General features: G+C 32.2%; 2 protein-coding genes across 2 annotated transcripts in view; one reads left to right on the top strand and one right to left on the bottom strand.

Annotated features, from left to right (window-relative positions):
• LOC141535146 (cytospin-A) overlaps nt 1-9,461 on the top strand; it is a 38,798-nt gene extending 29,337 nt beyond the window's left edge. Inside the window, exons 3-8 of the mRNA XM_074254961.1 lie at nt 4,468-4,923; nt 4,999-5,434; nt 7,699-7,890; nt 7,957-8,133; nt 8,212-8,594; nt 8,667-9,461. Coding sequence (XP_074111062.1) covers nt 4,468-4,923; nt 4,999-5,434; nt 7,699-7,890; nt 7,957-8,133; nt 8,212-8,594; nt 8,667-8,756 — 1,734 coding nt within the window. The 3' untranslated portion in view covers nt 8,757-9,461. The remainder of the gene's footprint in view (nt 1-4,467; nt 4,924-4,998; nt 5,435-7,698; nt 7,891-7,956; nt 8,134-8,211; nt 8,595-8,666) is intronic.
• An 8,254-nt stretch (nt 9,462-17,715) lies between these two features.
• LOC141535191 (uncharacterized) lies at nt 17,716-20,330 on the bottom strand. The gene is made up of 2 exons (XM_074255023.1): nt 18,047-20,330; nt 17,716-17,933 (listed from the first exon to the last, which is right to left on the bottom strand). Exons 1-2 carry the CDS (start codon nt 20,328-20,330, stop codon nt 17,716-17,718), a joined length of 2,502 nt encoding a protein of 833 aa, XP_074111124.1.
• Nucleotides 20,331-24,473: the final 4,143 nt, after the last annotated feature.

Below are 24,473 nucleotides of genomic sequence, written 5' to 3'. Positions count from 1 at the left end.
CAGTCAAGGTGGAAAAATAATATTAATCGATGTGTACGCAGACGACATCCTGGCTACGTCGAATGACGAAAAATGGATCAAAGATCTAAAACGAGGTCTCAATAAAGAGTTCGGAATCAAGGACTTCGGAGAAGCTAAATACTGCCTAGGAATTGAAATTAAATAAGAGGCAGGCAAGGTAAGCTTGAGTCAAGGAAAGTACGTTGAGGATCTACTGAAGAAATTCAACATGGTGAGCTGCAATCCTCAGAGCAATCCAGCGAGCCCAACGTCGAAGTTGAGAACCGCAAAAGACGCCGAAAAGCAGATGACGAATCCACAATACCGTGAGCTAGTCGGATCGCTCATGTACCTATCAGTAGCGACGAGACCAGACATTGCGCACAGGGTAAGCGTGCTGAACCAGCTTAACGAGCATCCAAACAAAGAGCACTGGGGAGCTGCAAAAAAGGTACTTAGATACCTGAAAGTAACGTCGAAATTGGGACTTGTATATCGACAACCAATTAGAAAAATCATAGTATATAGCGATGCCGACTAGGGAAATGACCCCACCGATTCAAAGTCGCACACAGAGTACGCATTTATCCTGGGAGGAGCTGCAATCAGCTGGAAATCCAGAAAACTAAGAACTGTGGCATTATCGACAACGAAGGCTGATTATCAGGCCCTTACAGAAGCTACCAAAGAGTCAATATATCTAAGAGGACTCATCTACGAGCTGAGGATCCCACAATTCTCAGAAGGACAAATTTATTGCGATAATCAGGGCGCAATTATATTAACAACGGCGACGAAGTTCCATAACAGAACCAAACACGTCAGGGTCAAATTCAACTTCGTCAGAGAAGCAGTTCAGAGCCAGACGATAAAACTGGCGCACATGCCGATAAATGAGATGATGATCGGCGACATTTTGACGAAGCCACTAACCACAGAAAGATACTCTAATATCACGAAAGCACTGGGAATGAGTGAGACGGAGTAATACGTGCTCGTATTACGGGAGAATGTTGGAGATAGTAACACTCACACGTATATTACTCACACTATGCTTGTCGTCGACCCATCGCGCATGCTTTTTGCGTCGATACACAGCATGTATTATACACACACGCCGATGCACACACGCATGTCCTTTTTCCAAATTTTCTCCAACTACATTCATTCGAGACACGTCGTCAATATATACACCTCGTGTAATACTTATTAATATTATTCTTTATTAATAAATGCTGAATATAATTTATAAAACTCTTTTATTAATTATATTACCAAATCCTGCCTATCTCCCAGACTTTTAATGAAAAAATAGATTACGAATCAACGGTTAAAGATAAATTAATGAAATTTTCAGGATTTATCGTCAAATATCTATATTTTATAGAAATATTAATAGTTTAAAATTACTTGTTTGTAATCCCATTGTTAATCAACTTTTGAGTTAATAAATGAAAATTTCATTGATTTCTCGGTGAAAAAATTGAGTTTTTTTTTAAATTGTTATACGCGTTATTTATTAAAGTTCCATATCCTAAAAGAAAATTTCACTGCTCGGCGCCAGGCTCTCTCAATTCAACGTGTGGCCCAGCGTCTCAGGCTATAATGCAGCATCGTTCAGTGATAATTAAAGACTTTTTAATTTTTTTTATAATAATAAAGTATTTTGAAGACGTGAAGAAAACAAATTTTGAGAAAAAAAGTTCAAAAAAAAATTTTTGAAAATAAAATTTTTCAAAACAAATTTCAATTATTGTTGTTTCATTTTTTCAAATTCTTAAAAAATTAATCTTTTTGATCGAAAAAAAAACAAGTTTTTTGAGACAAAGAAATTTTTTCCACTGAAAAAATGAATAAAAATCGAACAATTGTTAATAATGGTAATTTTTGCGAAAACAAAGAATTTAAAGCTTCAGGGCAATATTAAAAAAAAAAAAAATTAGAAAAATGATAGAAGGCCATCCGTGCACCTTCCCGCTAATTTCATATCAGGTGTTTAAAACTGCACTAGTGATGTTTTTGAACTCTCCGAGCTCAAAAATACAATTTATGTGTTATTTTGAGCTCTCTGAGCTTAGAGGGACAACTTTTCTATGCTTTTGAGCTCTTCGAGCTCAAAAGTCTGATAAAACTTCGATAAAACACAATTTTTCAAATTTTCAAACTGCAGTAACTTTTGAATAAATGAATTGATTTTTACGCAGTTGGCAGCATTCGCGCAACTTTTTAAGTTTCATAAAGAATCTATAAGTTTAATTTGATCGAACCAAGAATTTCGAAGCAATTCTGAAAAAACACTTTTTTCGGTTTTTTTTTTTCGTCAACGATAACTCACAAACGAAAGAACCGATTTTGACCGGACCGACGGCAATCAACGTAGTTTTATCATGTTAAGAGTTAATTAGTTTTTAGAATCGATCGGTAGAGCTGTTTGGAAGTTATTCCAAAAAATGTCGGAGTTCTGTTGAAAAAATCCTTGAATCCAAATATTTCGTCAAGAATATCTCTCGAACTAAACTCTCTAGAACGCCGTTTGGTAGATTCCGATCGGTTCAATTCGAATTACTTACTTACTTACTTACGTTTTTTCTTATGTGTATATAGAAAATTTTAGATGTCCTATTGAGGACATCGGAAGGTTTTGGGTTCGAATCCCAGTCCGAGCTATTTAAAATTTTTTCTCACATATTCTATACACTCACATTAAGAAGTTCCTCTTCCTAATCCTTTCTCAAACCTCTCCCACCAAAATATCCTGTTACGTGAATGTTGGAACGCTTCACGTAATAATTATCCGTAACTCCTATTCTTTCCCGTCTCACAGCATTATTTTCGGATTTGAAAAATTTGGAACGCTTCACGTTTGCGTGTCATCCTTGCGCAGGATGACTATCCTGCTATCTAAATAGCAATAGATAAAGAGTGCAACAACGAGAAAAACTCCCAACAAATGGGACAAATTTCATTTGAAAAATATAAAACTTTATATACTTTTTTTTTTTTTTTTTTTTTTTTTTATGGTATCAAATTGCCCCTGCGCAAGGATGATACGCAAAATCGTGAAGCGTTCCACATTTTTAAAATTTGAAAATAATGCTGTGAAGCGGGAAAGAATAGGAGTTACAGATAATTATTACGTGAAGCGTTCCAACATTCACGTAACAGGATATTTTGGTGGGAAAGGTTTGAGAAAGGATTAGGGGGAGGAACTTCTTAATGTGAGTGTATAGAATATGCGAGAAAAAATTCAAATAGCTCGGACTGGGATTCGAACCCAGAACCTTCCGATGACATGTCGGTTACTGTACCATTTGAGCTATCCGGTCTATACTAAATTTTACTTTCATTTATTCTATATACATTAAGCCACACCGTCCATCTTACGGTTAGCATTAAATTTTAAGATCCTGTAATAGTGTGAAAATAGAACATAAGGTTTTGTAAAATTTGTACTCGATTATTAGTTAATTTTGTCTATCTCATATTCATTATAAAAAATTGTTTCATTGTATTTTCAATGATATTGTTTAAAAATTAAATTTGTTTATATTTTTATTTGTTATCTTTAATTGTGACTGACTGAAGCTGCAATACAGCCTAAGACGCTGGGCCACAAGTTGAATTGAACTAATTGCATGAAGATCGGTTCATTTATTTTAAAGTTATTGCGGTTTGAAAATTCTAAAAATACTATGCTCTGAAACTTCTATCAGACTTTTGAGCTAGAAGAGCTTAAAAGCTTAGAATAGCGAATCTTTCGTGTTCGGAGAGCTCAAAAACGTAATAAATGCAATTTTGAGCGCTTGAGTATGGAATTAGCAAAAAGTTAGAGAGATGGCCTTCAGGGTCAACCGTTTTCCAGATTTTTTATTATAATCATAATCATTTATTTCAAAAAGAAATATTTTTTCTTAGTATAGTTACTCAACTCATTTTGAAAAATTGGAAAAGCTATATGTCATCATTAATTACTGACAGTTTTTATAAAGTTCAATTGAAGAGGTGCTTATACCAATCCAAAACTTTTTATAAAAAATCAATATTGATTCAGTAATCGTTCCATAGATAAAAAGTTAATAACTGATAATAGATCATGATTAAATCCGGCCATAATGATATAAAAATAACGATTACTCTCTTTAATTATATCGATAAACTATTCAAAAACAGAGAAATTATTACGAATATATGAATGTTAACATTACCAAGTAACCATTGAAAGGAAAATATGCAACATTATGAAATTCTTCTTTATGAAAAATTACAAAAATTTTTGACGCTGTAAACTAAAGATCTGAAATAGTTTTCTAATATCATTAAAACGTGTTTATTAATTTTTTTCTTGGTTTAAATTAAATTATTTCTGTAAAAAAAAATCTAAAATGAGTTATTGATAAGTGTTTAATTACTAGTACTCTGATCCAATACCTAGGTTTCACAAAAATAATAAATTTCATTCAAATTTAGAGCGCACAAGAAGAGCGAGAATCTTTGCTTTATAAACAGGAAGAGCTAACTTCAGAATTAAAAAGCTTACGGGCATCTGCTGAAACAAATGCAAATGAATTAGAACGCTTAGTAAAACATGTTCATCACCTTGAGTTAATTGTTGACTCAGATAATTTAGAAAAAAAGCAGTTGAGTTCAGAATTGACTGAAATTAAACAAGAAATTGCAAATAAAAGTCTCGAAATCAATCGACTTGTAACTTTATTAGAAAATGCTCGTGCCAAAGTTGAAGAATTGAAAGCTTCGAAACAATTTGAAACAACAAGTGAAGCCGATGAACTTCTCAATACGGTAAGACGAGAAAAAGATACTCTCGAAACACAAGCTGCTGCCTTACAAGAACAATTGGCTCGTTCATATTGTGATCATGACAGATTAAAAGACCAATATTCACAATTACAAGAAGAATTCAAAGTATGTTCATTAAATTTATTATTAATTTAATCCTAATTTAATTATGCAATCATTAATCTAGACAAACTTCTACAGGTTACACGTAATAATGCTAAATCATCCATAAACGATTTAGAATATCGCTTGAGCCAATTAAATGATGAGCGAATATCAGCTAATACGGAATTACAACTAGTTCGAGACTCATTAGCGGAGTTGCAAAATCAATGTCAACGACATTTAGAAGATAAACGAGAGCTTAAAGTTTTATTGAGTGAAGCTCAACGACGAGAACGTGATGCACAACATCACTATTATGATTTAGAACAAGCACTTGATAATGAACGAAAATTACGGCAAGAAAAAATTGCTGAGTGGGAACAATTTCAAAATGATTTATTAATGACTGTTCGTGTTGCAAATGATTTTAAAACAGAAGCGCAATCTGAACTTGAACGTGTTCTTATGGAAAATAGGACATTACGGGAAAAATTGAGATTACTTGAAGCTCAACTAGAAAAGCTTAGTAATGGTATGTTGTCACTGTCATTTTTTCATTAAATTTTTCAAAAACTATCGTGTTATCAACAACATATATATTAAGGAACCAAAAAATTGTTTTAATTAAACAATAAAAACAGTAATTTTTTTACTTTCCTTGAGTTTGTAAAAGAGCTTTCTTACATTATTACGAAAAAAAAAAATTCTTTCATTCTTAAAATTTAATAGGATAAATGCACCAATTATTGACTAATCAAAGTTTTCTTTTCTTGTACTAAGCTATAAAAAAAACTATTAACTTATTAACAACAATTTATCGTGGATTTTATTAAATTTAAATACTTAATTGATGATACTTAACAACTATTTGTAAAAAAAAATTAACAATATTATATTAATTTTGTTATTGAAGTGTTGCAATACTAGAATCACCAATTATTGACCGAGGAAACTCAATAAATGACCGACCGTTCTCCAATTAATTGACCGTCGAAATAAATATAATTAATTTTGTAAACTAGATATTTGTAATTAAATTTATTCAGCACTTTTCAAGTATTAACTTTATCTTTCACAGACATTGCACTTTGAGCTAAACTTACAGTATAATTCTAAATCATACGTTTTTATAAGATAATATAAATAATAGTAATAATTAGTATAAATAGCATTTTATACATCTAAGATAATAAAATAAGAAATGTTTCAGATCACATGTAATTATTGTCCGAGGCAATAATTAAGGCGAAGCCGAGGTCAATAAAAATGTGATCTGAGGCTTTCTTATTTACTGCCCATGGTGTGTATACTATTTTTCTCCTTGACGGAGGCGGAAAGTGGCATTTTCGTTTAGCGCAGCGGAAGGAAAATTGACGCTTTCCGCCCGGAGTTGAGAAAATCAGATTTCTTTAGATCACAAATAATCACAAATTTATTCTGATGACGATAATTCCTCTGAATAAATTTGAGATTTTTTTATTCTTCTTTTTTTCAATTTAAGCTTTTTTACTAGCTTGCAAATTTTTTTTTTTTTCATTGCTTAGCAATTTTTTTGTCTTATAATAATTTGTTCTTTAATAACCGCTCACTGGAAAAATTACAACAAAATAAAATTTACTAACCAAAAAAGATTTTAAGTGTTATTGTTTGGTTATAAATATAAATTTTATAATTATGTTTATATTTAAAAAACTTTTAACAAAACATTGAATGATTTAAGTACTCTAAACACTTTACAGATTTAATTTTGAAGTTAAGAAGCTTGCATTATAAATATAGGGTCATTAATCGGATCGTGATAAAATCAGAGGGTCCAGTAGATGACTGAATGCATATTTTTTACTGGGTAATTAGCCTCTGATCCAATAATTAACCGGTCTTAAAATAACATCAAAACTTATAATTTTACTTTATTTTTCCACAAAAGTTGGAATCTGATCTTTAATTAACATAATAAAACAAAAATATTTTACATTATGTCAATGAATATCACTAAATTAATAAAATACTTTTTTAAAGCTTTAATCACTGCGCAATTTTTTATTATGATAATGAAATACCATTTTTTTTGTAATACACTTAGAAAAAGAAATCCTTGTAAAATAATAATTAATCCATTTTTATATACATCGGTGAATAACTGGTGCATTTACCCTAAGTGCAATAATTTTTTTCAATTTTGAAAAATTTTCTACATTATTGAAATTATTATGACCAGTACTAATCTTTGCAGATTTATGTTTAGGTTAGAAGTATCAGAAATGTTTCAGAAAAAAAAATAATAATTTCAATTTTCTATTAAGAATGGCTGGAGATTCTTTTTGAATCATTATATAAGAATTTTCGATAGGTATTATTGTGCATATGATAATTTATTGGAGTTTAACTTAATTCTATAAGTTTAAGTATTAACCCCTACCATAACCGAATAGAGAAAAAAATTTTTTTGAAAAAAATCACCCTAAAAAATTCTAGTTTTTAGATTTAGACCTCAGCATTTTTTAATTTTAGCAGATTACAGTTTAGTTTCTTAAAAGATGATATGAAAATCTTAAAATTTTTTAATTACTTAAAACTTCAATTTTTCAATTATTCGCTCTGAATTGAATCTGTATTTCGTTTTTTTTTTTTTTTTTCGTTTGAAGAATAAATCGATATGACCGTGGACAAATAAAAAAATGTTAAAAAAATTTTTTGATGTAATCATCTTAGTATCTATTTTATAATTTGTTAATGTCTGAGTTGTTCTTAATAAAACAAGTGAATTGTTTTATTATAAGTCAATTAATTTTTCAGTCAATCAGAAAAATGTATCACTGGCGTTACGACAAACTTTGCCTCCTACCGGAACTCAACAAAATATATTGACTGAGGTTAAACAAGAAGTAGTAGCTCGTCGGAAATCTAATCTTTCACGGCAAGATTCTAGACTATCTGTAAAATGTTTGATTGAAAGTATTGAAAACGCTACTAAGCAAGCAAAAGCTGGTAAGTTCATCTTGGAGTAAGTCTTGAAGAATTTGAATTGGATTTAATTGACAATAATTATTTTAGGACCAGGCAGTCAAAGTAGCTCTACATCTTCTTTAAATTCTATTGGAGCTAATGATTTATTGAACTTAAAATCTTCATTGCGTGATCAACAACAAATCAATAGCATTATCAGTGTTACAAATTCACCGAATTTGATTAAAATTCATAATTTTGATAATAAGAAATTAACATTTTCAGGTAAGAATAGCAATTTTCAAATCAATTAAATGTTAAAATCAAGTATTTTAAATATTTTCTTTATTATACAAATTACAGAACCATCGAAATCTACACTTATAAATTTAAATTCAAAAGAACTGTTGGATTCTGCAACATTAAATGTAAATACTATTGATTTTGTCCAACGAAACAGTATAACAGATCTTACTGGTAAAGATCCTTTATGTGGATTGGTTAAAAATGGTGGTTCTAAGAGAAATGCATTACTTAAATGGTGTCAAAATAAAACAATAGGTTATCGAAACATCGATATAACGAACTTCAGTAGTTCCTGGAATGATGGTCTCGCACTTTGTGCTATTCTCCATTCATATCTACCCGACAAAATACCTTATGATTCTTTAAATCCATCTGATAAGAAGAAAAATTTTTATTTAGCATTTTCAGCAGCTGAAAGCGTAGGAATTCCAACGACATTAGTACGTAAAAATTATTTTCATTCACAATTAATAGTTAATATATATTAAATTCAACATTGTTTATACTTCTAGAATATTAGCGACATGTGTCAATTAGAGCGCCCAGAATGGCAGCAAGTTATGACGTACGTTACAAGTATTTATAAGCATTTTGAAACTTGAATCACAAAAAACAGATCTTTGAATCCGGAAAAAATGATGACCTAGTCAAATTTATTATAAAATCAATCACTGGAACTAATACTTCATCAAAGTTGTGCGATGAAGATATTTTCAAATTCTGATAGGTAATATGAAAACAGAAGTAATCATAAAAAGTTTAAACTATATTCAAAGGAGTCGAAATTAAAAGTTGATTGATAACAAATAACAAGTTTTTTTTTTATGATGTTTTTTTCTTAAAGTGTGATATTTCCGAACTCAAACAGAGTGTAGTCTCAAAAAAGTTTTTTTTTATTGTCTCCCATACTTTTGTAATTTCGATACCTCAATTTACATTTGTAACAGTTAGCTTTTTTGAATTCTAATTAAAAAATTATTAGTAATTCGTAGTAATTACATAAAATCGATTGTTTGTACATAATTATTTCATTATAAATATTGAAAAAATAAAAAAAAAAATAAAAAAAAGAGGGAACAAATTTCGTTCACGGTTAAAAATTATTGATGCTTTTATCCAAAAAATTCAGTATTATCATAACAAGATCTGACTATACAAAAACGAAATATTTGAAATCATTCAAAAAGCAGTAATCTTTTGATTTTTTTTTAGTTATCACTTAGTGTAAAGATGAATAGATGGTTTTATTAAATCAGTTGAAAGTGTTTATTGTAAAATATGTAGAAAGCAATAAATGAAATTTTTATAATCGAGATATATTTTTTTCTGTATTCAACAACAGATTGATCATGTTAATTTTAGGTATTTTTTGAAGTTTGTGACAAAAATTTTCAAATAATTTTATTATACAATTTCTTTATCAGATATTCTAAATTATATAATTTTAATAAAAGTATATACTTTCGCGACCTTAGATTTATTCTGGAAACACTAGATAAACACTCAGGAAATTTCCTGAAATCATATTGATTCTAGAGCGTTTTCAAAGTGTGTTTGTTACATTTGTCCATCATGTATCCAGAGTAAAACCAAAGTGAATACATCCTAAAACCACAATAAAATCATTCTAAATCCAAAATTAAATTTGAGTGAATACATACTGAAATCAGAATGAATACATATTAAAACCAGAATGAAACTTGAGTAAATCAACACTAAAATCAACATGTAATTTTAGTGAATACATACCCAATTCAGAAAGAATTCATACCAAAACCAAAATATCGAGTGAACACAACTGTAATATGACGTCATTTATGTCATAGAAATGTTTCAATAGTTTATGTAAATATGACTTGAAATTGTCCTGTCTTATGATCCAATTATGATGTAAAAATTTGTGTTATAATTTTGTCACCATACTGATGTAAGTTTATTACTTCTCTGTGATATCATGAAAATGACTTAGATATTACGTATAACTGTGTTATGTCCGCCCGAAAATTTTTCTTTTTATTTAAAATTCCCGCGTTAGATGGAACACCCACCTATGCGCGAAAACCACCTTAATATTAATATCGTTGCGACTGCCGACTGACCGATGGGGATTTCTGCAAGCTAAGCAGCGGGAACTTTTAAAAGAGGCGGTAACCACCGCCCAATGTCTTTTAACTATTTCAATTCAAGTATCTTTGTTAACTGGCCCACGTTCGTAGAGGCTTTTGGTTTAATTTGCGCTGCACTTAGATCAAGTGGGTCCCTGTTTATAGGGCGAACGTGATAAAATTAAATTCAGGTCTTTTAATTAATTTGCACTACACTTAGTTAAAGCGGGCCGCCGTCTGTAAGGGCTTTTGTTCTAATTTGCGTTGCACTTAGTTCAAGCGGGTCTCGGTCATCTAGCAGACGTAAAAATAGATATGTTCATTAATATAAGGGATCAACCGTTTAATTTGCTCCGCATTTACATCGGTTTGAATCCATTAGTTTTAATTATTATTCGGTCAGTTACGCACTTTTTCCTGCGGGAAACTGGAAACACGTTAACCGTAAATTAAAATGGAAAATTTCAATAAGTAATTTATAAGTTGTAACAGGGTAAAATTACCCTTAATCGATAAGTCGCCGGATATCGATAATTATTCGACATAGCACTGGCGCGTCTCGATCTTCGGGCCTAAAAAGAGAATAGGAGGGGGTAGTTTTGGATTATTACAGGTGAGCCGTGCAGTGAAAAAGGGAGAAGTAGTGTGACCGCCAGAGAGAGTGCCACAGGAAATCGAGAAGGACCGATCCCCAGAGTAGTGACGAGACGAAGGAAGTCAACTACAACTAGGACTTCATCCTCAACGAGTGAGTTAGATCGTCGTTTTATTCGTCAAGGTATCAAGAATTACTCTGTGGGAAAGAAGTGTACCGGGGTTTACCCAATACTCGGTTACTTCTCCTTTTCCATTTATTAATTGGATCGTTTAATCAATTTATCAATTTAATAATGAACTTTTCTCAATAATTAACAATTATAATTCAGTAGTTGATTAATTGAAATTTTTTATTCGCTAGTTTCATTGAGAGTACCTCAAGGGGATTTAAACCCGAGATCTCTTCAAGGACCTTGTGGTGTTAATTATCATAAAAATTTATTATTTGATTAGTTATAATTAATTCCGAACATCGGGAAAATTGATTCACGTACAACTATTTTGTTTAATAAAATAACATCGAATAGAAATTCTTCGAGAAAATTCTATGGTATTCTCGCAGATGAGTTAAGCATTCTGTAAAACGTGATACGCAGTTAACGTATACCCAAGGTCAAAAAGTCACCACGCGCTAGCATAAAAATTGTCGTCTGTTTTGAGTGCGCAAATATTTTATTTAATGTTAATTATTGAGAATTTGTTTTATTAAACCTGGCCAAACTTTATGATTGTAATTAACTGAGAATAATTGCTTATTATTTAATAATTTTTAATTAACTAATATGGAAATCCCACGAGGAAATTTTATATTGAATTTAAGTTCCGGAAAAATTTTATCCTGTTAATTTTATGTCGTCATCGTGAAAAAATTCCTAAGCAATTATTTAGCAACGTGGCTTATTAAGTCCGAGATTCGTTATTATAATTGTCGAAAAAAATCTACAAGAATTTGATTTATTTTATGTTGAGAATTAAACCCGTGACTAGTTTTGAATCAAAATTATAAGTCGGATTAAATTCGGATTTTAGAGAATTAAATTGTTAATTGAAAATATTCGGTAAATTTAATTATTAGCTGATGACTGAATTTTGTTGAGTCAATGTAGTAATTTGCAGAAGTAAATTTTTATCAATTTCCTTTTTATATTCAAAAAAACAAAATAAAGTAAATCAGAGTGTGTAAAGAAGTGTGAGACATGTGTGTATAGATTAGTGTGGGTAATGTGTGTACAATCTTCTGCTTGTTGACGTTTTGCCGAGCAGAGGAATCGTGGAGTGCATAACGAACTCTATTTTTTTATGTTTTGCCGAATAGAGTGATCCAAAACCTAGAGCGTGAGAGTCTGGTGGGCTGCGCGACTTAGTTAATTATCACGAACTCTACTTGTTGATGTTTTACCGAGTAGATGGATCCAAATCTTAGAGCGTGAGAGTCTGGTGGACAGCGCGATTTAAGTGGAAACCGCAGTATAGACGCTCCGTAAGAGGGTACTGTCGGGATTAAGAAAATTTTTGTGTGTGAGTGTGAGCGTGTATACTTTGTTATCTTATTTTTGTTATAAATAAATCGCGAGTATATTGTTAAATGAAAATTTATTTATTTCAGATCACCTTCCTCGCTCTCTCTCCCTGTAAGATAAGCTCTCTGCTCTGGACCGGTTCCAAGAACGGTGATTAAAAATCCTGGTGGCGCCCTTTTGTTAATAATTTTAGTTTTCAATTTTGTTTAGTTAATTATTTAATTAAGGAGCCAATCTGAGCGGTCAACCCCATTACACTGACACCCAACTATTAAAAATCCCAGAGAGAGAAGAAAGTGTGGAAAAAGATAAATTTTTAGTTAATAATTAATTGAATAAAAGAATTTTTCAGTCATTAGCAAATAAAAAAAAAAAAAGAAAATTTTTTTTTGTTTTTTTACTTAGTAATTTTCTTGAACGTAGAAATCACGTGAAATTAAATTTTAAAATAAAAAAATTTATTTTTTATTTATTCAAAATAAAGTTTAAGAAAATAAAATAATTTTAGTAAACCGGAAGTGACAGCAAAACCCAGTAGCTCGTGGTAGTATTTTTCTACATTTCACAGCTACTCAGGGGATAAAAATTAATAAAATAATCATCATACTAGTAAAACCCAGTAGCCTATAAATTGCTTAGAAAGAAATTCTTTCTTTAAGAAATTGATTTAAGTAAAATAATCGACATAAAGCTACCGAGGTCTATGACGCACGTTTCTTTGTCTAGTTCGGAGAATTTTATTTTCTTTACATTAATTAGTAACAGCGCACTATTGAAGCATTTTCACTTAGTATAACATTTAATCTGCTAATTTAAATTTTCTTTTTCTTTCATAATTAATAATACGATAATCTTCAAGGTTTGAAATAAAGAAATAATCTTTTGAGAAATTGTATTGATATAAACTTTACTATTTTAAGAATTCACTTAAAATAATTATTTTAAAACTTATAATAATTATTTTGCAAATACCTTGAGTGGCTTATCTTTTGTCAATTTGTGAAAAATTATTTTTGAGATTCCTTTTTGGGAAATTATTGTTACAAAAAAAAATTTTTTATTTCCTAAATTTAATTTTGGAAATCCACTTTGAAAAAGTTTTTTTTGGATTCTGTTTTTCAAAATATTTTTTTGTTTCAATAATTTATAGTTCGAAAATTTTTCTTTTTTGAAATTCATTTTTGTAATTTATTTTCTAAAATTATTTTGAAAATTTATTTTTTGAAATTTATTTTTAAATCAAACATTTTGTAATTTATTTTTCCTTTTGAATTTCAATTTTTTAATTTAGTTTTGCAATTTATTATTGAATATTTATTTTCGAGGATTTATCTAGAAATTATTTTTTGGAAATTTATTTTGAATATTTACTTTTAGAAATTCAATTTTGGAATCAAAAATTTTCGTAATTTATTTTTTTCTTTTCCCTTTTGAAATTTATTATGTTTTTTTTTTTTTTTTTGGTCTATTGGAAGGGTGAAAATCGGTTAATTTATTCAAAAGTATTGCGGTTTTGAAATTTAAGAAATAGTGTTATATTAAACTTTTCCCAGATTTTTGGGCTCGGAGTAAGTACAATTTTGAGCGCTTAAATATAAAATTACCACTATTAGGTGATTACTCACCAAAATTCATAAAAGTTACTACTAAAATCTACTAAAATTCTACTAACAGTTTAATAGTAGTATAGTTTAATAGTAGTAAATTGACTAAGAAATATCAATCGTGGTAATTGACACCGGGGGATAGATCGAAGTGTCGATCAATTCTCAGGTTTTGAGCAAATGGTCGAAACTCCGTTCTAGACTTCGATCTATTTACTGGACTGAATATAAAAAATAGAATTTTAATTATTAATTAATTGTTGTTTGTTTTTGTTTTTTTAACTTCCCGCTAAGAAAATTGAAGATTTTCAAAAATCGGGAAGATATTGGTTTCATCCCGTTTTTCAAAAATTGAATTCTCATCAGATCTTGACATTTTGAGGTCCTAGGAAGCTTCCTTGACTATTCCCGCGATGATGTGTGTGTGTGTGTGTGTGTGTAACGCTTTTCTAACTTTTGAACGGCTTGACCGATTCCATCGCGGTTGGTACCATTCGAAAGGGCTTGACCAAACTTAGATTTCCTGAAAATTTAAACCGATTCAGACCAGTAGATTTTGAGAAATTGTGAAAAAACTACAAAAAAAAATTTTTTAAAAAGTGGTTTTTTTGAAATAACTTTCAAACAGCTTTACCGATCAATTCTAAAAACTAATCAGTTCTTAACATCAAAAAACTGCGTCGATCGCTGCCCGTCCGGTCAAATTTGGTTGATTCGTTCATGAGTTATTGTGAACGAAAGAAAACCGAAAAAAGAGTTTTTTCGGGGTAACTCTGAAATTTTCGGTTCGATCAATTAAAACCTGAAAATCACTTATGAGGATGATAAAACTGCGTCGAATGCCGTCAACCGCGTGAAAATCGGTTGATCCATTCAAAAGTTATTGCGATTTGAAAACTCCAAAAATAGTGATTTATTAAACTCGTATTAAACTTTTGAGCTCAGAGAGCTCAAAACTACACAAAAATTAGATTTTTGAGCTCGAAGAGCTCAAAAACATAATAAGTGCAATATCGAGCGCTTAATTACGAAAGTAGCGGGAAGTTGCAAGGATGGCCGTCAGGGTCAACCTTTTTCCTAATTTTTTTTTATTGGTCTGCAGCTGTAATTAAAATAAATTAAACTGGCAGATATAATTTTAGGTGATATGAATGATTTAGTAAATATTATAGTTTTTATGATGTAATAGTATGATAGATGTTTAGTATATGTATTGTCGCAAATTCTCCACTAAGGAGAATTTCCGTAATTCTTCTATATGTAGTTGATTAGTTAGGAATTGGTTCAGGATCTATCTGTTTAAAATAAAAGACTCGGTGTTGGGGTGAACAATTGTGATTAATTTATTCCCCAAGAGGAGAAAACTCTAGCAATTGCTAGAGAAAAACTCCTCGAAGATGTTACAGTTGAGAGATATGTGAATGAATATGTGTGTTGATATGAATGTATATATGTTTGCACTGCTGTGCAATGAGGGGTGAGAATAGATCTCAGCCACCGTTAGGTTATTGTGGTTAACCGTCAACCGTTAATATCTCAGTAGAGATGTAAAATGTAATTATGATCAGAAAGGATCGTGTGTTTGTAATCGGAAGAGAATTGACTGTGTGTTTAGAATGGTTTGAAAGAACCAGTAGGTTCAAGTATTGAATTTGATCGCTGGGATCGAGTTGTGTTATAAGTTTGATCGCTGGGATCGAATCCTTGATCGCTGGGATCAAGTTATGTTATGAATTGATCGCTGGGATCGAATCCTTGATCAGTGGGATCAAGTTATGTTATGAATTGATCGCTGGGATCGAATCCTTGATCAGTGGGATCAAGTTATGTTATGAATTGATCACTGGGATCGAATCCTTGATCAGTGGGATCAAGTTATGTTATGATCCGAGAGGATCGAATTATTTTTGATTTAAATGATTTGAATATTTTGTTTAAATTAGTAGTTGAATATAGTTTACTAATTTACGCGAGAATTTACTATTTAATTTAAATTATTTTCTGAATAACTCAACAAATTATTAAACATATGAATTTATTAATGTACCTTGTACCTTGTAAATTTGATTTGAATTTAACAATTAACACGATTAAATTTAATTAAATAAAGCACATCAATGAAGTTAAGTTAATAATTACGACTGACTAAATTCAATTAACACTTGCAAAATATAACTAATTAACAATGATTTTAATTATAATTGAATATTATGAAACTGAATTGAAGATTCTTGACAAACTTTTAACAATGATAATTTATTGCGTCTAATTTATCACGCGATTGAAGACAATGGCCGCGATGCTAAACGCTAAGTACGACGTACTTTTTATTAACGTCTTAAATATTTGACCACGAATTTATGTTAAGTTTAAAATTAATGCACAAATGTCGAATCAATGAATTTAATTAAGTATGAGAACTGATAATTAACTGATAATTAATTACGTTAGCAAATAATAAAACACAATGGAATAATTTCTTTGTCAGAGAGAACGCAGGTATATTGCACTAGTCACTAGTCCCAGTACAACTGCCGCTCATGGCGTCCCCACCGGCCTCGTGCCCCGGGCTCCCGGTCTTCTTCCCGCTAAATCATGGGGCGCATGTGCAGCCGCCACTTGACATCGCGTTCATAAGAACGATCATAGAAATTGCCATGAGAATGACCCATGTTAGATATTAAGTATAGGTGTTTAAAGTTTGAATACACTCATGAGAGCGCTTTAGTCAATCTCTTTTGTACCGACATCAAACACACTCCCCCCGTTGCGAATGTATGAGAAAGATTATGGCATGTAATGTATGGTGTAATACAATGGTTGTTACATTATTAGATCAAGTATTAATAGGTAATGGACATAATAGAGTGATGTTCCGTTTGAACAATCCTCGTGATGTTCGGATTGATGCGAGCCGAGTAACTCCGTCATCTCCGGGATGCAGTTCGACCACTACACCCAGTTGCCACAGCATGCATGGTTGGTTTTTGTCCATTAACAATACGATCTGATTAGGTTTGATTTCCCCTTGAGTTGTGTGCCATTTTTGACGAGTTTGGAGTTCATGGAGGTATTCTAGATACCAGCGTTTCCAAAAATCTTGTCTGGCCTTAGTGATGAATCGCCATACGCTAAGACGATTATCTGGAACATCAGAAAAATCATGTTCAGGCAGCATTGTGAGAGGGCGACCTATTAAGATATGAGCAGGTGTTAATGCTATAGGATCATTAGGATCACTAGATAGCGTGCATAAAGGTCTAGAGTTAAGTATAGATTCAATTTGTATAGTTAGAGAATTTAATTCTTCAAAGGTGAGAAGTTGATCCTTCACTACCCTCTTAAGATGATGTTTAAAGGACTTTACTGCTGCCTCCCAAATGCCCCCAAAATGTGGTGATAATGGTGGATTGAATTTCTAGATAATGTTTTTTCTGATAGCGTAATCATTTATTAGATTTTGATGAGATTGAGATGTAAAAAGAGCATAGAGTTCGTTCAATTGATTATTAGCGCCTACGAAGTTGGTACCATTATCAGAATAAACATGAGATGGGACCCCCCGGCGACCAATAAACCGCCCAAAAGCTCCCAAGAAGCCATCAGAGGTCAGGTCGCTAGCAATCTCAAGATGGACCGCCTTCGTGGCCATGCAAATGAAAACACATCCGTAAACCTTAATCTTAGTTCGATTTCTGAATTTTCGTTCTTTTATGAATAAAGGTCCAAAATAGTCTACTCCCACATGTGAGAATGCGGCGGACTCTGTAACTCTGGCACTAGGCAGGTCAGCCATCTTCCCTTGAAGTAATACAGGGCGATGTCGAATGCATTCCACGCATCTCTTGACAATCCGCCGTATCTTGCCCTTCCCATCCAGTAACCAGAATTTGTGGCGTAAGGTTGATAAAGTAGCTTGTATACCGGCGTGGTATGAATTTTTATGAGTTTCTCTAATAATTAAATCAGTAACATAATGATGTGATGGTAATAAGATTGGAATATGATGAAAAGCGTTGGAATAGGTCATTGGTGGATGTAAGCAAGCAAGTATTTTTTCGCATACCTGGTAGTTCTGATGGAACTGACTGAATTGAAATTGGCCAAGTATAGGAGTCCTGTGAAAGCCACGTAGGACCCTTGAACCACATTTTGTTTTTAAGAAATTCAGAAGGTAATTGACCTCGAGATAAAGAGTCAGCTGGATTATCACATGTTCGAATATGACGCCATTCTATGTCTTTCCCGAGAGCTTGTATTTCTGAAACTCGATTGGATTCAAAAACCTTAAGATTGTGAGGTGAACGTTTGAGCCATTGCAAGACTATAGTTGAATCTGACCAGAAAATTGTTTTGTTACATGTGAAATCAAATGCAGGAAGTGCTTCTTTGTATAATTTAGAAAGTAATTGTGCTGCACATAGTTCTAATTTAGGAATAGTTATATCTTTAATTGGCGCGACTCTGGATTTTGAACAAGCTAAATTAACCATGATTTGATCTTGTTGATTCATTGATCGTATATATAAGCAGGCTCCGTAGCCTATTTGACTGGCGTCACAAAAGCCGTGTATCTCGATATAAATAGCATTAGGAATAACAATATTACGATCAACAGCAAATTCTTTAATTAATGGTAATTGTTGAGCAAATTTACACCAATGAGTATGCAAATTCTGAGGTATTGCTTCATCCCAATGAAACTTTACCTTCCAACATGCTTGTATCATAGTTTTGGCAGCAAGTACTACTGGACCTAATATTCCAAGTGGATCGAAAATTTTTGCGACATCTGATAAGATTGTTCTTTTAGTTATTTTTCTTAAAGAATCTAGACAATTAACAGTGTAGATAAATTCATCAGTTAAAGAGTTCCAATAAACCCCCAAAATTTTAGATATAGGATCATCGTTAATAGCACAATCTAAGTCAAGAGTTCTTTGATCAAAGTTATCCAATGCATGTTTATGATTGGAGGCCCACTGACGGAGTTCAAAACCCCCCTTTCTTACTAATTGAATTATTTCGTCACGTAATTGCAAAATTTCAGATAAAGAATTTGTTCCAGTTAACAGATTGTCTACATACAAATCTCGTTTAAGTATGGTTGAAGCATTTGGAAAATTGTAACGTTCGTCATCAGCTAATTTGTTTATTGTACGCGTGGCTAGAAAAGGAGCTGCTGATACCCCAAAAGTAACTCGTCGTAGTTCAAAAGTACTAATTGTGTTATCATGATAATGAAGAATTCTTTGAAATTTGTGATGGTCCGGATGGACTAAAATCTGTCGGTACATTTGAGCAATATCAGAAGTCATAGCATAAACATAACTACGAAAACGTAATAAAATAGTGAATAAGTTATCTTGTACAGTAGGCCCCGTCAGTAGAACCTCGTTCAAGGAGATACCTTTGTCGGATTTTGCAGAGGCGTCAAATACAACGCGTACCTTGGTGGTAGTGCTAGATGTCTTAATGATGGGGTGATGTGGTAAGAAGTAGCCCGGCTCTTGATCATTTGATACAAGTACCATATGACCAAGGTCGATGTACTCCTGCATTACCTTATTGTATTCAATCTTAAGTTGTTGATTTAAATTCAATCTCCTCTGTAATGAGAGAAATCTCTTATAAGCTTGTTGTCTTGAATTACCAAATTCTACATTGTCGACTTTAAAGGGTAGTTTTACAGTGTATCTCCCAGTTGCATCTCGTGTAGTATTAAGTTGATAGTGTTTTTCACAAAGGGAATCATCTACAGTTCTAGATCCCCTGGGACTAATGTCTTCTATTGTCCAAAAACGTGTTAATTGGTTAGATAAGTCTAAAAGTTGACATGATACGGGCTGTGTGTTATTATCATCGTTGACTCCCCCTGCTACAACCCAACCAAGCACGGTTTTCTGAATGATTAAGTCACAATCGTCATGTGAGCGATTTATTTGTCCAATTGACAGCAAAGCTAAGGTGGTTCCAGAACCAATAAGAACATCTACTGGTCGTGGAAGATGAAATAGTGGATCAGCAAGAGTTATGTTATTAGGTATATGTATTTTATCACGAGGAAATACTTCATTAGGACTTAAATCGGTGATTTTACTGACTGTTAGAAAGGATAATGATTTTTGAAATTTACTATTCAAAGATTTACATACTACTTGTATAAGATGTTTAGAGAATGTTTGCATTCCATTAACCGCGCCAATAGGAATAGCACAATTTTGAATTGGTAACTTTAATTTATTTATTAAATCTTCAGTGATAAAATTGGCAGTAGCACAAGTATCTAGTAAAGCACGAGCTTGAATGAATTTACCATCAAAATCACGTAGGTGTATGAGAGCGCTCATCATTAATTGAAAATGTGGCATTCTAAGTGCTGTGGTTAGGTTGTGCATAGATAGTCATTTGGTGGAGTCCTTGGCAGCTGGTGTGACAATAGTTGATTCAGGCTTAGAAGTAAGTGTTGTATTGTTTTTGTTATGAGAATATTGTTTTTGTGGAGTTTGCGCAGAATGCAGCATAGTGTGGTGGAATTTGTTACAGAGTCTACATCGTATTGAGTTGCAAAGTCCCTTGTGATTACGTAAACAGTTAATACAGAGTCGGGAAGCTCTAACAAACTTAATGCGTTGGTCAATAGTCAATGAGTTGAATTTCTGGCATCTAAATAAGGGATGAGTTTGTTTACAGTTTGGACAAATGTTAGCAGTAGTAGTCATCAGTATTCTAGTGGATGATTCTCCGCACTGGGTTTTAGAAATGTTTCCTGAATAGTCATTGCGTTTTCGTTTAAAGGGTTGATCTGAATTGCGATGGTCATGATGCCGTGTACTAAGTCTAAAGGCATAATTCGTAATGAATTTACTAAAAGATTCAAAGGTTGGAAGAGTATTGTCATCTGTAAACGTTTCTGACCATTTGTCTCTAATTTCAGTAGGTAATTTATTTTCTAAAATTCTTACGAGCATGACATCAGTTTATGGTGAATTTAAAGATTCGAGGTCACTTAAATATTGTTGAGCAGTATCAATAAATTTAGTGAGATTGTCTGTGGTAGCAACAGTGATGGGCTTTATATTTAAAATGGAGTCACTGTGTTTGTAAATCAAAGCGCGTTCTTTTTGATAAGTATCTGTGAGTAATTTCCAAGCCTTTTCATAACTCTCAGGGCTGGCAGCATAAAGCGCAAGCTTGTTAGTTGCAGCACCTACTAAACATGAACGTAGATATAAAAATTTATTGAGATCATCCACATCAGTTCGTCCGTCTATTAACGTTCTGAAAGTGTTTTTAAAAGAAATCCAATTTTCAAATTTCCCGTCAAACTTAGGCAGTTGAGCAGTAGGAAGTTTTGCAAGGGCTTGTGTTCCAAAGGAAGTATTTGTCATTGTTGTGTTCATTCCAGTCGAATTGTGAGATGTATTAGCACTGTCAGTTGGAATCAAGTTTGCTAAATTTTCAGCAAGGGCATAATAATGTACTCTAACTCTTTCAGCTAGTTCCAATTCTGTAGTATCGTCAGAAGCTGTTAACGAATATTCGTCAATTAATGTATCAAATATGTCAAACAACGGTTTAATTTTTTCAAACTGCAGAGCAGCATTTGCGGGTGTTATTTCTCCTACTGTTAGTTTAGACTGTAGTTTTTGTATTCTGCCTTCTAGTATTTTTCGTTTTTGTTCAAAGGTATAATTTGAGTTGTCCATATTTAAATTTACTTATTTGATTGTTGATATTATAGTCAATTAATAATTGATAGTTTTAGGTTATTTTTTAGTGATAAGTTATGAATAAGAATTAAAAAATATGAATTATCAGTTGATGATTAAATTGCAATTGAATAATTATATTAATCAATCGTAGTTTAAATATAAGTAATTAGATAATAATAAATTGAGACTTATCTTTTTATAGTTAGATGTCCAACGATGAAGTTAATTGACACTTGTTTCCACTTCGTAATCAGGGGTCGTGAGTTCATACCTCACAGGAGGCACCAATTTGTATTGTCGCAAATTCTCCACTAAGGAGAATTTCCGTAATTCTTCTATATGTAGTTGATTAGTTAGGAATTGGTTCAGGATCTATCTGTTTAAAATAAAAGACTCGGTGTTGGGGTGAACAATTGTGATTAATTTATTCCCCAAGAGGAGAAAACTCTAGCAATTGCTAGAGAAAAACTCCTCGAAGATGTTACAGTTGAGAGATATGTGAATGAATATGTGTGTTGATATGAATGTATATATGTTTGCACTGCTGTTCAATGAGGGGTGAGAATAGATCTCAGCCACCGTTAGGTTATTGTGGTTAACCGTCAACCGTTAATATCTCAGTAGAGATGTAAAATGTAATTATGATCAGAAAGGATCGTGTGTTTGTAATCGGAAGAGAATTGACTGTGTGTTTAGAATGGTTTGAAAGAACCAGTAGGTTCAAGTATTGAATTTGATCGCTGGGATCGAGTTGTGTTATAAGTTTGATCGCTGGGATCGAATCCTTGATCGCTGGGATCAAGTTATGTTATGAATTGATCGCTGGGATCGAATCCTTGATCAGTGGGATCAAGTTATGTTATGAATTGATCGCTGGGATCGAATCCTTGATCAGTGGGATCAAGTTATGTTATGAATTGATCACTGGGATCGAATCCTTGATCAGTGGGATCAAGTTATGTTATGATCCGAGAGGATCGAATTATTTTTGATTTAAATGATTTGAATATTTTGTTTAAATTAGTAGTTGAATATAGTTTACTAATTTACGCGAGAATTTACTATTTAATTTAAATTATTTTCTGAATAACTCAACAAATTATTAAACATATGAATTTATTAATGTACCTTGTACCTTGTAAATTTGATTTGAATTTAACAATTAACACGATTAAATTTAATTAAATAAAGCACATCAATGAAGTTAAGTTAATAATTACGACTGACTAAATTCAATTAACACTTGCAAAATATAACTAATTAACAATGATTTTTAATTATAATTGAATATTATGAAACTGAATTGAAGATTCTTGACAAACTTTTAACAATGATAATTTATTGCGTCTAATTTATCACGCGATTGAAGACAATGGCCGCGATGCTAAACGCTAAGTACGACGTACTTTTTATTAACGTCTTAAATATTTGACCACGAATTTATGTTAAGTTTAAAATTAATGCACAAATGTCGAATCAATGAATTTAATTAAGTATGAGAACTGATAATTAACTGATAATTAATTACGTTAGCAAATAATAAAACACAATGGAATAATTTCTTTGTCAGAGAGAACGCAGGTATATTGCACTAGTCACTAGTCCCAGTACAACTGCCGCTCATGGCGTCCCCACCGGCCTCGTGCCCCGGGCTCCCGGTCTTCTTCCCGCTAAATCATGGGGCGCATGTGCAGCCGCCACTTGACATCGCGTTCATAAGAACGATCATAGAAATTGCCATGAGAATGACCCATGTTAGATATTAAGTATAGGTGTTTAAAGTTTGAATACACTCATGAGAGCGCTTTAGTCAATCTCTTTTGTACCGACATCAAACAGTATAAATTTTATAGTAATAATAGTTGTATATTGATCATAGTATAATGATACAGTGATAGTTTAATTAATGATATGAATGATAATACAGTAATGTTTTGGAAGATAATATAAATTAATAAATGATGATGTAAATGATTGAATAGAGGTTTAATTTCATAGAGAATGCTGGTACGTCTCTGGAAGTCTTCGATATCCTCTTCAATGTATTTTATCTCAATCCCGTTCTTGTATCCGGGCCAACGTCGATTACTAGCCTGGCATTCTGGATCAAAAAGTTGAATTGCTACTCCACATCTTTGGTGTCCTTGGAAGTTGTCCCTTTTCTCGTTTTCAGATGGACGAAAAAAAAATTCATCGGGTTTCTAAGCTTGGTTGAATGTATACTCTCGAGTTCGTGAGACATCGTATATTGGTGTTGTTCGTGTCTGATAGTGTGGTAACGAATTAAAAATTGTTACCATGGCTGGATTATTTACTTTCTCGTCTCGTAAACCTTGTCGAGATGAAATTTTCAACTGAGAAAATTTAATTTTTTCCAAAGTTGTTTTTGAGTTAACTGACGATTTTTAGTTCTAATTTTGTAAATAGTAGTGTCTTGTTTTCCCTTGAAAATCAATGGAAATAAATCGGCTTCTGATTGGACAGGCTCCTTGTATTTATTTGGATATTTTCCCAGTTTATGCATTTTGAGTTGGATTGAATTAAGTCGTTGTTTGACGGCAACGACATCTCGTTCTACTTCACATACAGAACTTACCAGGTTCGTGAGTTGGCAATTCTTTAATGAAGAATGGCTTTGTACGAGTCTTTTCATGCCATTCTGGAGTTCTTGGATGTCCTGTGTATTCTTCTGGATTTGGATATGGACTTCCGTAATTGCTGTACAGACATCTTCAATCCATTCAGGTCGTTTATAAGTGAACCTGAAGTTTGGTTGGG

Source organism: Cotesia typhae, unplaced genomic scaffold (assembly GCF_013202065.1).
Source record: "Cotesia typhae breed Kobodo isofemale line unplaced genomic scaffold, CoteBio_Ctyphae scaffold_13, whole genome shotgun sequence".
Lineage (NCBI taxonomy): Eukaryota > Metazoa > Arthropoda > Insecta > Hymenoptera > Braconidae > Cotesia > Cotesia typhae.
This window is presented reverse-complemented; position numbering and strand designations above follow the sequence as displayed.

What these genes read in the sequence shown, in the direction of transcription:
- LOC141535191 (XM_074255023.1), bottom strand. Translation starts at nt 20,330, where the DNA reads ATGAGCGCTCTCATACACCTACGTGATTTTGATGGTAAATTCATTCAA. An exon ending in AGTTCCATCAGAACTACCAG is followed by an intron (nt 17,934 to 18,046) that starts GTATGCGAAAAA and finishes TTTAATTATTAG; the next exon opens with AGAAACTCATAAAAATTCAT.